Source organism: Leishmania panamensis, assembly GCF_000755165.1.
Source record: "Leishmania panamensis strain MHOM/PA/94/PSC-1 chromosome 3 sequence".
NCBI lineage: Eukaryota > Euglenozoa > Kinetoplastea > Trypanosomatida > Trypanosomatidae > Leishmania > Leishmania panamensis.
The window spans coordinates 319,205-332,377 of record NC_025876.1 but is presented as its reverse complement, the minus strand read 5'-3'; the positions used below and the strand labels follow the sequence as shown (position 1 = coordinate 332,377).

Genomic DNA, 13,173 nt, shown 5'->3' with positions numbered 1-13,173 from the left:
GCCACTGGCACAGTGGTGGTGGTGGTGGAAACGCACAGGTTCAGGAGCGGTTGACCCGTCCACCCTCCTGACCCCGCTGCTCCTCTTCTCCTCTGCCGTACCCTCCCCCTCCCTCCTCGTCCTTCCTCCTCCCTTTCATGAAGCTTAACGAGCGCACCTCCCACCACCCACCGCCGCATCTTCAGTCGTTGCGGCATTCACAGCCGGCGATCACCGACCAACGAAAGTGTCTGAAGCATTTCGGTCGCTGCACACCTCCTCCCTCCCACCCTCCCCTCCTAACTGAGGCATACATCGATCGGCCCACATCTTGCGCGCCGTCTGTCGGCTAGATCGTGCGGCACTCGCTCAGGTGGGCCCCCTCCCCTCCCCTTCCCACCTACCCACCCACCCACCCCCCAACGCACTTGACCCGCCCGCCCATTCGTCCTTCGCCGACCATGTGGCAACGCATACGCCTGCTGCAAACCTTGGTGTCCCAGCAAGGAGCGGCTACCGCTGCCGCAGGGGCCACAAGCGGCTCCCCCTCTGCCGGAGCAGCAGCACCGTCCCCTGCGCCATCGCCCGCGGCAGACAACGAGCGCTCCTTCCTGCGCCATCTAATTCCGATGCGTGTGTACAGCTCCGGCCCACCCTCCATCTACCTGCGCCACGCCTTCCTCCATCAGGATCGCCTCATTCGCTGCTTCTTGGGCGCCCTCGAGGCCGTCCCGCTGCCGTCGCTGCCGCGAATGCTGCTCGCGGAGGGGTTTCAGCGGATGCTGGAGGGTGACGCGCCGCAGCGCGAGCTGCGTGAGTTGTTCGAGGATGCAGAGGTGGAGTGCCGCAAGACGCTGTTGCAGATGGGTGTGAACGAGGATGGACGCCGCGCACACCACGACCCGCGCGATCGAGAGGCATGGCACGCTGTGACGCACGATCCACTGCGCCGCCTCCTCGCCTACGAGCTCCGTGCGGCGTGCAGCTACTACGCACGGCTGATGGCGGTGTCGAGCAATCCCTACGTCTCCGCGGCAGTCGGCGTGCGCACCATCATCGCCTCTGACGTTCGCACCGACAACTTCCTGGTAAAGATGACGCTCAAGTTCGACAGACACCCGCGCAACGTGGAGACGGGGGAGCGCCTCGGAGAGGCAATGCCGCTGGTAGTGGAGGAGCTGATGAAGGAACTCCTGCTACTGGAGCGGGACGCCTTTGGCTGTTTTCGCTTCGACCCACGCGGCGACAACCACCACCTAGTGCACAGCCTCAAACTCGCCGACATGACCAAGACGCCGCAGTCTTACAGCATAATGCTTGACCCGCTCATGAAGAGGTACGCGAACTACTGTATCGAGCGCAAGGAGGTGCATAAGGGACGCTGGAACCAATACAAGGTCCACTGCGGCCCCGAGGACCACCGCATCGACCAAGTGCTGCCGCCCTTCGAGTCAGTCGTCGCCAAGGACCCTATCACCGGCGGCGCCTTGAACATGATCGTGCACTACGACGAGCCCATCTGCCTTCGCCACAAGCAAAGCTCACGCGAGGAGAAGGGGAACTTCGGTCACACGGAGGTGTTTGAGTTGGCAATCGAGCAGAAAAATCGTACGTTCTGGGAGCGGCACTTCCTCGATCGATGAGGGAAGAGAGCGTGAGGACGGATGCTCTTGCCGCTCAGGGGGAGAACTGTGCTAACAAGCATGCCTGCGCACTCACCCATACTGCGGTCCTCCCGCCCGTCGTTCGCCCCCTCCCACCAACGCAAGGCGCGTGCCGGTGCATGCGTGACCCGATTCCGTCTAGGGCGTCCAGTAACGCCACACGATGATGCGGAATGGCGCGCACAGCACGTCGTATGCGGCAGAGAGACGCACAGGTGGAGCGACTGTGACGTGAAAGGGGAAAGAGTGGTAGTAACGCAGCGGGCGTGCGTGTGGAGACGAGTGGACAGAGCAGGGACTTTTCATCTCTCCGCAGGGAGCATCAGTGACGCGGAGAGGTGGTCTATGGTGGGAAGAGGGAAAGGGGGGATTTGAGGGGGCCCTTCTTAGCGTCCTCCCCCCATAACCCCCACCATCACCTGTGCTGGGCTTACACCCACGACACCCTCTCACATGCCAGGCAGTATCGCCATTCCTCTATGCCGCCCCCCTCCCCTCTCTCTGTCGCTTCGTAGGTGCGCCTGTGTCCGCGCCTCACGGCCCGACGGAGTCAGTCAGGAGATGCGCAGCCCCACACACGCGCGCACACCTCCGCGGCGGCCCCGCCTGTCCGCCTTCCTTAAATGTTCCCGTCGACTCTCGTCGCTTGCATTATAGTGCCCTTCGACAATGCGCCGCCATGTCAGCTCTGCACTGTGCAACGTCACCCCGAGCCACGGAGACCCCCCCCTGCTCAACTACCCGCTCACACGCAGCATCACAGTGCCAATCACCGTGATGAAGACGTAGCGGAAAGCACCGCCTCGGCGACAGTGCGCAGTCGCACCCGCGCTGACGCCTGACGTCTACGCCGATGACGTCGCTGCAACACACAGCCTCCCTCTGCGTCGTGCTTCGCAGCCACCCGTACTACCCAGCAGAGACAAGTCAACGCACGCGAAGCCCAGGAGTCATCGCCTCATTCTGACGCGGTCTCGCTGATAGCAGCACCACATCCACGGAAGAAAGGCGCGCTCGCCATGTGCAGCCGTGCCAGTATGCCGTGACGCCGAAAGCGTAGCAGCAACAGCGGCAGTAAGACTTATCGAGCCCTTCGCCTGCTCGCTCGCTTTCCCTCTCTCAGCGCTGTATACGTCCAGTACGCCTGTGTGCATCAGTGGGTGATTCCATGAGCGTCGACTGTGCTGCTCATCCTCTGGCATACAACACCCCCTTCCTCTTGCGCCCTCGCGTGCATCTCCACCTTCTCGCCTTCCTCCTGCTATGATGATGACGATGATGAAGTTCTCCCACCACCGCTCCGCCCTCCCAGCTGCATGTGCGTCTCGGTGGGAACGCTGGTGCTGCCGTTGTGTTGCCACGCACCTCCTCCCCCCCTCCCCCATCCGCGCGGCTTGGGCCGGGGCGGGACAGTAGCGCTAGCTGAGGTGCTGTCCTCCTCACAAGCTGCTACACACACACACACGCACACGCGAAGTGGTCGTAGTCTCTTCTCCTCTGACCCACGTCTTGCTCTCCTTCCTTCCGGCAGATGCCAAGGGGGAGCTGGCGCTCTACGTCTACCGCGGCGAGGACTGCAGCTACCTCTACAACCACATTCCTCGACTGCATCGACGGTGGCCTCTCCGTTGCAGTGGCTGTGTCGGCCGGGCCGTGCTGGAACGCATGGCTGACTGTGCCGAACACCGCCACCATTTTGCTCCCTAACACCTGGAAGACGTACTACCGCGACGCGCTCGTGCTGCCGGTCATCGACAGCCCCAGCGAAGGCATTACCATTACCATTCGTATCTACCTGCGGACAGCGTGAAGCGGGGGTCGAGGAGGGGGGTCGCAGTGGTGGTAGAACAACACGCTGGAGGCGCCGTCTCGGTGGCTGCTGCGGGTACTGCGTCAGCCAGCCCCGCAGGCGCCACTCCTCTGCCCTCAGGGGTACCTGTCTGCGACTCGCCGCCACTACCTTTTCATCGGACCGTGGCGCGCAGCGACGCCTCACCCCTACGCAATGCATGTTTGCCTCGCCACGTGCAAGCGAAGGAGTTTGCGTAGGCGGCATCTCTCACGTCTTGCAGCGCACGTACATCCGTCCCCATCTTCGTCTGTGGGGGATGCTGATGGGCACATGCACAGCCATGCCACTCCTCGCGTCCAACTCCACCCCTCACTCGGTGTCTCTTTCGCTCTCGCTTAACCAATCAACATCACACACCTCCATGCCACTGCTCCGCCCTTCATCAGAGCCTTCGCCGCGAACGCTTGTGAGGGGAAAGAGACACGGTCATCCATTTCACTGCACCCTCGAGCCCCTGAGTGTGCCTGCGCGCTCAACCAACATCACACCAAGAGGCGCTCGCGCAACAGCAGCACAGGCACACCCATAGATAGCCAAGCAAGCTTGTGTGTGCGTGTGCGTGTGTCGAGCAACCACAACGGCATCACCACTCCTGGCGCTTCCCGACCGAAGAACGAAGGAAAGGGGGAAGGGGCGGCCTTCACCGGGTGGAGCAGCCCCAGCCCCTCGGCGCATAACGTATTCTTAGAAGCACACCTCATGACCTCCACTGCGGATGGAGTAGAGGAAGCGACCTCGGTTCTGCTTGACGTGCCAGCACTCGCATCAAGGCCTCTGTCGCCGTCGCCACCACCGCTGGTTTCTTCCGCTGATGCGGAGCCGCAGCTTCTAAAGTCTCCACCATCGGCATCATGTGACCAGCAACAAGACGTTCCACTCCCTCTGCCTCTGCCCGCCTCACCCATGACACGCCGGTGCAGGCGGCCCCTCTCCTCAGCGAGCGCGTCGGCACATTACCTCACCACAACCACCGCCGCCACTGCACGGAGCCGCAGCCCTCGCAACTCGGCCGCAGTGCGTTCTGCAGCCCCCTCTCCCTCCACGTCTCTGGCACCGCCTAGAAGGCAGTGCCTACAACGCTCCCGAACAGCGACCACCGCGGAGAGCCGAACCACTCCGTCGCCACCGACATCTGTTCTGCCACTACCACCGCCCGCACCATCATCGCCGCCGCTTGGAAAGGCCTCAGTGCCACCGCTGAGAAGCACAGCAGTGCCTTCTGCTGGCGGCCGCAGCACGTCAGCAGCTCGCACGCAGTCATCACAGCAACAGCAGCGGCAGCAGCGCTCCACACAGCCCGGGACTGCACCCCGTCTGGCAACAGCGGTGAGGGGGACGTCGGCAGCCGTATCGCCGTACCGCTCACTCATCGACGCTGTCCTGGATGAGCAGTTTACGGTCGGACCGGGCTCACCGCCGTCGCAGCAGCAGCAGCAGCAGGCGGCAGCCGCAGGTGTGGTCGTGGACGCGGCTGACACCATCCTGGCAGAGGTAATTCCGAGTAAACGCCGAAAATGCGGCGGCGGTGTGGCAGTGCGGCTGCAGCAGCACGGGGCGCAGCACCTCGCCAGCCTCGGTCGAACTGAAGGGGACCTCGGCGATGGTGATGATAGCGAGGACGATTGTAAAATTGCGGACCCTACGCTGGCGCCGCTTCACCAACAAGCTCTGAGGCTCCAGCCGCTTCCACCCGCAGCTTCTGCATCGGCGTTGATAGAGGCGGCGGCACTGTTGGGCAGCGACGGGGGCGAGCAAGCGGAGACGTTGGCGGACATCGTTGCCGTCGCACCAACGCAGTCGGCCATGCAGTCGGCTGTGCAGTCGACGTTGGCGACAGAGCGCGCGCGCCTGCTATGCAATAGTCCCTGCACGGGACTCACACAGGACGCCGCGGGCGGAGTGACAGGGCTGGAGGCTGCAGAGGCCAGAGAGCGCTTGTGGCGGCCGACGACAGAGCCACGTGTCGTGGCACGGGCCTTCCACCACACTGGTGTTCGCGGTGCAGTAACTGACAGACACGCCGGCGCTGCCTCTACGAGGGTGCCGAACTCGATGAGAGCGGCGGCGCCACCGCCGGCACTGCCCACTGCGTTTGCGGAGTTTTTGAAAGTCGAGGCCGACGCCGAGGCGGCTGTGCAGGGCAGAGAAGCGACTGCCACGTGCGCCACAGAGCGCCAACGACATGCCTCACCGCCACACCACACCCACAACGTCGCGAGCCCACGCGCTGGTGCGTCGTCGATGTCAGCCCCTACCACAACCCTCCCGACCTCGTTCACGCTTGCGGCTTCCCTGCCGGTGATGTCGCCGGCAGCCGAGAGCGCAGCTGTTTTGCAAGAGCTGAAAGCTGTGCAGCGACGTCTGCGCGAGCACGGGCATCGCCTAGAGACTGCGGCGGCAGCGACCGGAGCGACACCACCGGAGGCATGCCCCCCTGCTGCGGCGCCGCCTAAAGGCATGCAGGGACTGGAGAGCTGCTCCCCTTGTGACATCTCCACCAACGCCTCATCGGCCTCATCGACGGCCACTAATAGCAGCAGCACGCCAACGGAGCATAACAAGCGGCACGACAGCGCTCGCAGGACCCGCGTGGTGGGGCTCCGTCGCCCCAGCTCCGACTACTGGGTCGCCGCCTCCTTAACAGAGATCGTCGACGCTCTTGATGGACAACGCACCGCCTCCCTGGCGCGGGAGCGCCGAACGCACAAGCGGAAACGCAGCCAAGCAAACTTTGATCCCGCCAGCTACGCCCGGCGTCTTCTGGACACGACCGCTCGCTCGTCTACCTCGTTGACCGCCTCAGACGACGACGATAGCGAGTACGACACCACCGGCTGCCACAGCCGGGGCGTGCAGGAAGGGAGATGTGGCGATGGGCGAGGAAAAGCTTCAGAGAGCAGTCGCTATCATCGCTTATCAAGCGCGCCATGTGCGTTGGGCGGTCTCTCGCCAGCCTCGATGAAGCGTGAGGCCCTCCTCCGCTCCGGGCCGGCGTGGGCCACAGCGGCAGCTGAGCTTGGGCTCACCCCGACAGAGGTGCAAGACCTCCTGCGGTACAGCCTCAGCTCCACCGACGCTGCTGCCGCATGGCTTGCCTCTGCTAGACTCCATACACACAATGTCAAGGGAGTCGTCAAAGCTGCGGTGGACACGCAGGACAATGACGATGTTGGCCGAGCACGCACAGAGAGGGGAAAGAAACGCAGCAACAGCAACGACGAGGTAGGCGGACCTCCATCAGTGGCGCAGACGCACCGCCCACATCGATTGGCCTCCGCATCGCTGGATGTGGCAGCGCAGACCGCCCTTGTACAACGTATCGTCGCGGCGATGCCCGCCATCCCTACCGAGCTGCAGGCCGAGTTGAGCCGCCAGCGCCGTCTTCTGGAGCGAGTCTGCCGCGATGTGAGCTGCATGAGCGCGTCAGCACACGCTGCCGTGCGAGCACGCCTAGCGTCGCCGACAGTGTCCTCGGCGGCTGCTCGCCAGCCGTCGTCAGTGGAGCTCAGCACGGGTGTGAGGGGAAGAGAAGGGTTGCAGACAATTTTACCGACAGCCGCAGAGGCACACAAAGTGCAAGCACAGCACGAGGAACATCAGCAGCTGTTATTCGCATCCCTACCGCGTCCAGCGGCGCAGGCGCTGATAACTGCCAGCGGGCTTCGCGGCGCCGCAGCGGACCCGTCACGGCCACTTCCACCCTTCCACGCCGTCGTGGCACGTCCCACGCGGCACACGGCGCCTGTTACTCCCGCCTCGCCAATGGGCAACGGCGCCTCGACACCGCGAGAGCCATACGAGACCGCGCTGCACGAACTGGCAGAGCGGGAGACGCGCCACTACGTCAGTGAGCTGGACCGTCTCCGTACCATGTACGACCGCCAGCTTCAAGAGGAGCGCCGCCAGCGCCAGCAGGAGCGGCGACATTACGCCGAGCTCCTCCAGAGCCAGCAGCAGAAGATGCTACGTCACCATCGCGAGACGGTGCACCTGCTACAGCGGGAGTCTCGCCTTCAACAGCAGCAGCAGGAGTCGCTCGTCCAGAAGCTGGCCGCCTCGCAAGCGGCGGCAGCACAGCGACAGCAAACTCAGCATGAGCAGGCGACGAAGCACATGCTCGCAGGTGCAGTGGATGTGATGAAGAGCTACGTAACGGCAGAGGGTGTTGGAGGAGGCAAACAAGTAGAGATGGGGCCTCCAGCTGGGGTGACTGTTGCCCCCGGCGTCATGCAGAAGAGTCGACGGCAACAGCAGCGGAAGCGGCCCGTCGGCAGCTTAGCTCCATCCCTGGCGGCGGCACACGGCCCTGATGAGAGTGACAACAGTGGCACTGGGAGAAAGTATACAGCAGCAGGCGTTGCGGTCACGGCTGGGACGCCCCCTCACCCATCGGTGCATGGGCCCATCGCGGACGCTGCATCGCGGACGAGCCCACTGCGGCGTCCAGCCAGTACAACAAATGCCGCGCCCTCCTCAGTGTCGTCGACGGCCACGTCACCGTCACGGGGCATGCACGCCTCACCGGCAAAGCAGAACTACGAAGAAGGCGCGGTGACGCCAACGGCAACAGGCAAGAGAGGAGAGCGACACCACACCCCTGACATAACGCTATCCGTGGCCCCCTCTGTGTCAGCTCTTGTGCCAACACCGGCGGCTTCCACACAAGCAGGAGTCGCGGTTGCCGGTGCAGGGCCGCCCACGAACACACCAGAGATGCTGCGTGCCGTGTATGGCGGCGATGCTGGGCCACCGCCGCGACGGCCGCGGACACAGGGGCGCATGACGCTCCCTCTGCATGTGCAACTCCCTCCTGAGGAGGACACGACCACGCGCCAACGTCTCGGCGAGGCAGCGCTAATGGCCGAGTTGTCTGACCTATGCGCCATGGCGGCAGCGCACGACGCAGGGCTTGCAGAGGGTACACGCCTCTATGGCGTCCAGCCTCGCCGTCCTCGCCTCTCCCAGCCAGCACCCTCCCCCAACACCGGGGAGGCGGCAGTAGAGAGGCTCAACCAGGCTGCCCCGCGCAGAGCTCTGTCGGCGTCGCCGTCGTCCGCGGCTGCCAAGCGGCGCGCGCGCGGCCCCGACAGCGGGAAGGTCGCGAGGAGGAGACGTGCAGAGTCGCAGTGGAGCGGCAGCGGGCGTAACCGTGGCGGTCGAGCAGTAGGCAGCGGTTTCAAGAACCCGGGGCCCTCCACGGGTCGACGCTGGCGGGGTACATCCCCGTACGCCACCACTGGCAATTCAAGCGGCGGTGTTGCTCACCGCAGCAACCTCCCCCTCCCTCACCGCTTCGACACGGAAGTCGTGAGCCTACTCTGCAGCGAGGCCGGCACAGCACCCTCGCACGTGGTCGCGTCCTCCACTGCATACGCAGTGCCCGTCGCCCCGCATGACGTCGTAACGAGGCCGGCCCAATACAGCGGTATGTGGTCAGAGGCCATCTGTGTGGGTGGCCGACACGCTCATGGCGCGAGAGCCTCGGATCAGGAGACGGCGGATGCTGTCGTCGCGGCTGCCGGGGTGACTGCTGGCAGGCCATCCATTGGGCGGCCGCTATTAGTGCTGACCCAGCCGGTTGGTGGCGCAGTGGCCACGTCTGGGTCGTGCACCCCACAGGAGGTGGATGCACAGCTACGCGCGGCGCTGCACCACCGTGCCAGCCTCGTCAGGGACCTCCGCCATAAGAAATCGCCATGCACATCGCCACCCCGCTCAGCGCCGCCTCAAGCTGAGGCGGCGGCAACGCTGGTGCACGACGACGGATCAACAGGCAATGATGATGATGATGATGGGCATACCGCAGTGAATGTCGCGGGCTCCCTCCCCCCGTGCGATGGCGTCTTCTTCGGTGCTTCAGCAGAGGTTTTGATCAATGCCACGGACAGCTGCGCCGTCGGAGACGACAGTGACGGTGCGCTGCCAAGCAGCCTTGACGTGGCGCCAGTGCCGCTAGTGATGCTGACTGATTACACACGAGCGTGGGTCCTCTATACCGCTGCGGAGCGCGAGGTCGAGAGCCATGCGCAGGCACTCGCGGCGGAAGACGCCGGCGTACTGGAGGCGGTCTCTCGGGCCCCAGAGCATCGCCGGCGCTGTCAAGGAGAAGAGAATGACGCGGCGTCTACCCTTGTCGCGAGGCTGCCTCGTCCTGCCAGCACCGCCGCCGCTGTGTGCTACCGCGAGAAAGAGCTCAGTTATGGTGACCCATCGCTTCAGGGGGGCAGCATGTATGTTTCGCCGCGCATGGCGGCAGAGGCGCAGGCACTGAGGGAGGCGCGCAGGCGGCTGTCAGAGATCCGCGCCTGCTTCATAGCACCGCCCTCCCTCGGCGCCGCCAGTGTGTTGGGCAACGTATCCGCAGGCAGGGTAACGGGGGTGGATATTGCATTGCGCGACGCCGCTCTCGTTCGCCAGCTCGTTGATGCGACCGTGTTGAGTGTGCTTGAGACGCAACACCAGCATTCGCAGCCGGACCTGGTACGGCAGGTTATGGCTGCCCTGGAACACGAGATTCTGCGTCTCATGCTGGCCGGCTGCCTTGAGGAGGAGGTAGAGAGGGCATCCGGAGCCGCCATGAAGGAGAAGGCGCATGGGCGACGGGAAAAGGCGCAGCAGCAGCCCCAGCTGGACGCCGATCTCGCTCGCGCGCTCGCGGAAGCAACACTGGAGGACGCCGTGCACGCCGCTCTAGAGCGCTCTCGCTGTGGCAAGAAAACGTGCCAAGCCGCCACTTCTCCCGATGCAACTGCCGCCGCCACCAGTGAGACAACAGTGATGGATGCCCCTGCCGCACGCATGGATGCCCCTTCGGCAGCGGAGGTCGAACTTCATGAAAGCGTACGCATCCCCCGCACCGCACCCACCGCGTGGCTGCGAGATGTTCACTCTCCACCGCCGCAACCGCAAGAGCCACCGCCACCGAGAGACGTGAGGAATGCGCAGAGTGAGGCAGACACGATCACAGCGACGGCAACAGTGGTCCTGCCGCCACCACGTGGCGACAACCACGCCGCCACATGCTTTGCGGCGCTGCGAGCAGCAGAGCCAACCCCGCAGGAGGTGCGCATTGTGGTCGACCTCAGCCCTGTCGTGCACCACATGGGGACGCTGCGCGACCTCGCCGCTGCCATGCCCGTGCACGACTCGCAGCAGCAGCAGTACTGTCCTCAGTCATACCCACCAGTACAACAGGAACAACTCCCCAGCCGGTGGATGGCACTCGAGGACCGCAGGGACGTCATTGTGGAGGTGGAGACCCATTTAGCTGTGGCGGAGGTGAAGGCAGAGGTGGTAGACGAGCACACGCGTGTGGCAGCGCCCACCTCCGACTACGGCGGCCTGCCGGCTCCGGCTGTATCGACCACCTTGCCTACAGTGCCGCCACCGCTGCCGCTGCCAGTGGTAACCGTTGCGGATATAACTTCTGCGCATGTGCACGGCACAACAGCCCTAGCAGATCGCACGGCCTCGCGCGACCCACCGCAGCTCATGCTGCTACGTCTGCTTCAGTCAGCACTGCTCGACCAGGAGCGGCTGCAGCGCACCAACCTGACTGACCGTGAAGAGGAGCAGCGCCAGGCCCACAAGCTGCTCTGCGAAGTTGCGAAGGCCGCCGCAGAGCGACGTATGTTCGCAGTACCGCCCTCACCGTCGGTGGCGGCGATCTCCACAGTTCAGTCTAAGCCGGCTCTGCCACAACAACTTGGGACCAACGCGGCCCCCGATAAAGCACGGCACGAGGACGGGGAGGCGGCAGAGACAGCCATGTCGAGAGTCAGTGCGCCGCCATCGCAGAAGCCGCCTCTCGTGCGGGATCCGGTGATGGAATTTGTCCTGGAGCGGATGCGGCAGTTTGGCGCCTCGCAAGAGCAACGGCTATCGATGCGCGGCACGGGGACCGGCATCTCCTCGGCTTCCCCGGTAGAGGACCTCACCGTCGCGGCGCAGACGGCGGGACTGCATGACGCCGCACCACCTGCAGAGACCGCTGCTCACCGACCACTACCAGACCCCTTCGTGCGATACGCCGCGTCACGCCCCTCCACGCGCAACCTCGGCTCCTCGACGACAACGGTGTCCTCGTGCTCGTCGCTGTCGTCGTCTCTGCCCACGTCGTCGTCACTATCGTCGTCTCTGCCCACGTCGTCGTCGTCGTCGTCGTCATCGTCATCTCTGCTCACAGACCAGGCGTTAGGGCGGGCGAGGATAACCGGCGACTGGTACAGCCGTGCGCAACACACATGCGTGCCGCACCGCATCTCGTCGGGTGCACCGGTAGAGACGTCAATGGCCTACTTGCGCCCGCCTACACGCAAGGCGCGGCCGGTGCTCGACATGCAGCGCGACGACGCCTCTGCGAGCACGGCGACGACACACTACACGACGGGGCGCAACTCTGTGGTGTTCCCCTCTGCTGAGAAGTTTCAAGAGGACAGAGCGGTACCGACAGGTTCGTCGGGCCTCCTCCCTCCTCGCGCCTCCGCCGAGGTGCAGGCAGCGCTGACTGCAGCGCTGCATGCGCACCAGCAGGCCAAACGTGCCGACGTATCGACAGCAACTCTGGCAGCGGGTTACCACGTAGAGGTGGATGACATCTCACTGGGCTCTCCCGTGGGCAACCACCCCTACGCCGTCTCGCCGCCTGTGTCCACCGCAGCCGCTGTGCAGCGCAGCAGCCCTGCCAAGCTGCGCGCCCCACCACCCACATGGTCCGCTATGACACAAGAGCGCGGCGATGCGCGCGGCGGCAGCAGCAGCGGGGAGGCGAAAGGTGCGGTGGATGATGTGTGGAAGCCGACGCCATCGGTGGCTACAAGAGAGAAAGTTGTGGGCACAATTGCCGTTGTAGGGCATCGCGGTGCTCGGGAACAGCGCGCCACCAAACCACAGCCGACGTCGCCCCCTCGCACCGCCGCGTGGGCCTACACGAGCTTGACAAGCACGTCTACCAGCAGCCACAGCGGCAACGGCGGCGATCCTGGCAGTGGTCGCGAACCAAACCGCGCCTACTCTGCTCAAGACACCACTTTTACCTCTCCTGCAATCGACGGGGACGCGCCGGCATCCTCCGCGCTTCCGTTCCTGCCCGCTCGGACACGCCATACAACCGAGCCGGCGAGGAGAAACAGCGTACCGCCCGCTTCCATGCCTACGTCTCAGCCCCTGCCAGTTACCACGGCCGCAGCGCCCTTGCCGTCCTCACCATCGTCGCTGCACGAGCACGGTCAGCTTCTCCTAGCACCGGTGCTGCGTGCCCAGCAGGAACAGCGTGCCACGGAGTCGTAGTCGTAGTAGTAGTAGTCGTAAGCAGCAGCAGCGGCGAAGGAGCTCTCTCTGTGGCGTCTCTGCTCATTCCTCCCTCTCATCCCTGGCCGCCTATTATGCCAACATACCAGTGAGACCCCTCATGTTGTGCACGCGAGACTGCTGCCTCCGTGTCTTTGCGTCTGAGCCTCTTCTCCAGAGGCGCAGATGAGGAAGGAAGGGAGAGAGCAAAGAAGCGATGAGGACTGCAGCAACAACACCCACGTCTGTGCGTGTGCGTGTAGGCGCCGGCACTGTATCCCTGCCACCCCCTCTCGCGCCTCTCTCCCTCATCCCACTCACCACATTGCAGCCACACCTCCTCCAGCTTGCATCCCCCATCGACTCTCTCTCGCCTGGGCTTGTTGCTAC

The 13,173-nt window shown here is 64.4% G+C and overlaps 2 protein-coding genes across 2 annotated transcripts; both read left to right on the top strand.

The window, feature by feature from the left end:
- Positions 1-608: 608 nt before the first annotated feature.
- LPMP_030780 (hypothetical protein) lies at positions 609-1,622 on the top strand (the record flags this gene model as incomplete). Its single annotated transcript, XM_010702719.1, has 1 exon — positions 609-1,622. The coding sequence occupies one exon, from the start codon at positions 609-611 to the stop codon at positions 1,620-1,622; it is 1,014 nt and encodes a 337-aa protein (XP_010701021.1).
- A 2,572-nt stretch (positions 1,623-4,194) lies between these two features.
- On the top strand, positions 4,195-12,783 carry LPMP_030770 (hypothetical protein; the record flags this gene model as incomplete). The annotated part of the gene is made up of 1 exon (XM_010702718.1): positions 4,195-12,783. The coding sequence occupies one exon, from the start codon at positions 4,195-4,197 to the stop codon at positions 12,781-12,783; it is 8,589 nt and encodes a 2,862-aa protein (XP_010701020.1).
- Positions 12,784-13,173: the final 390 nt, after the last annotated feature.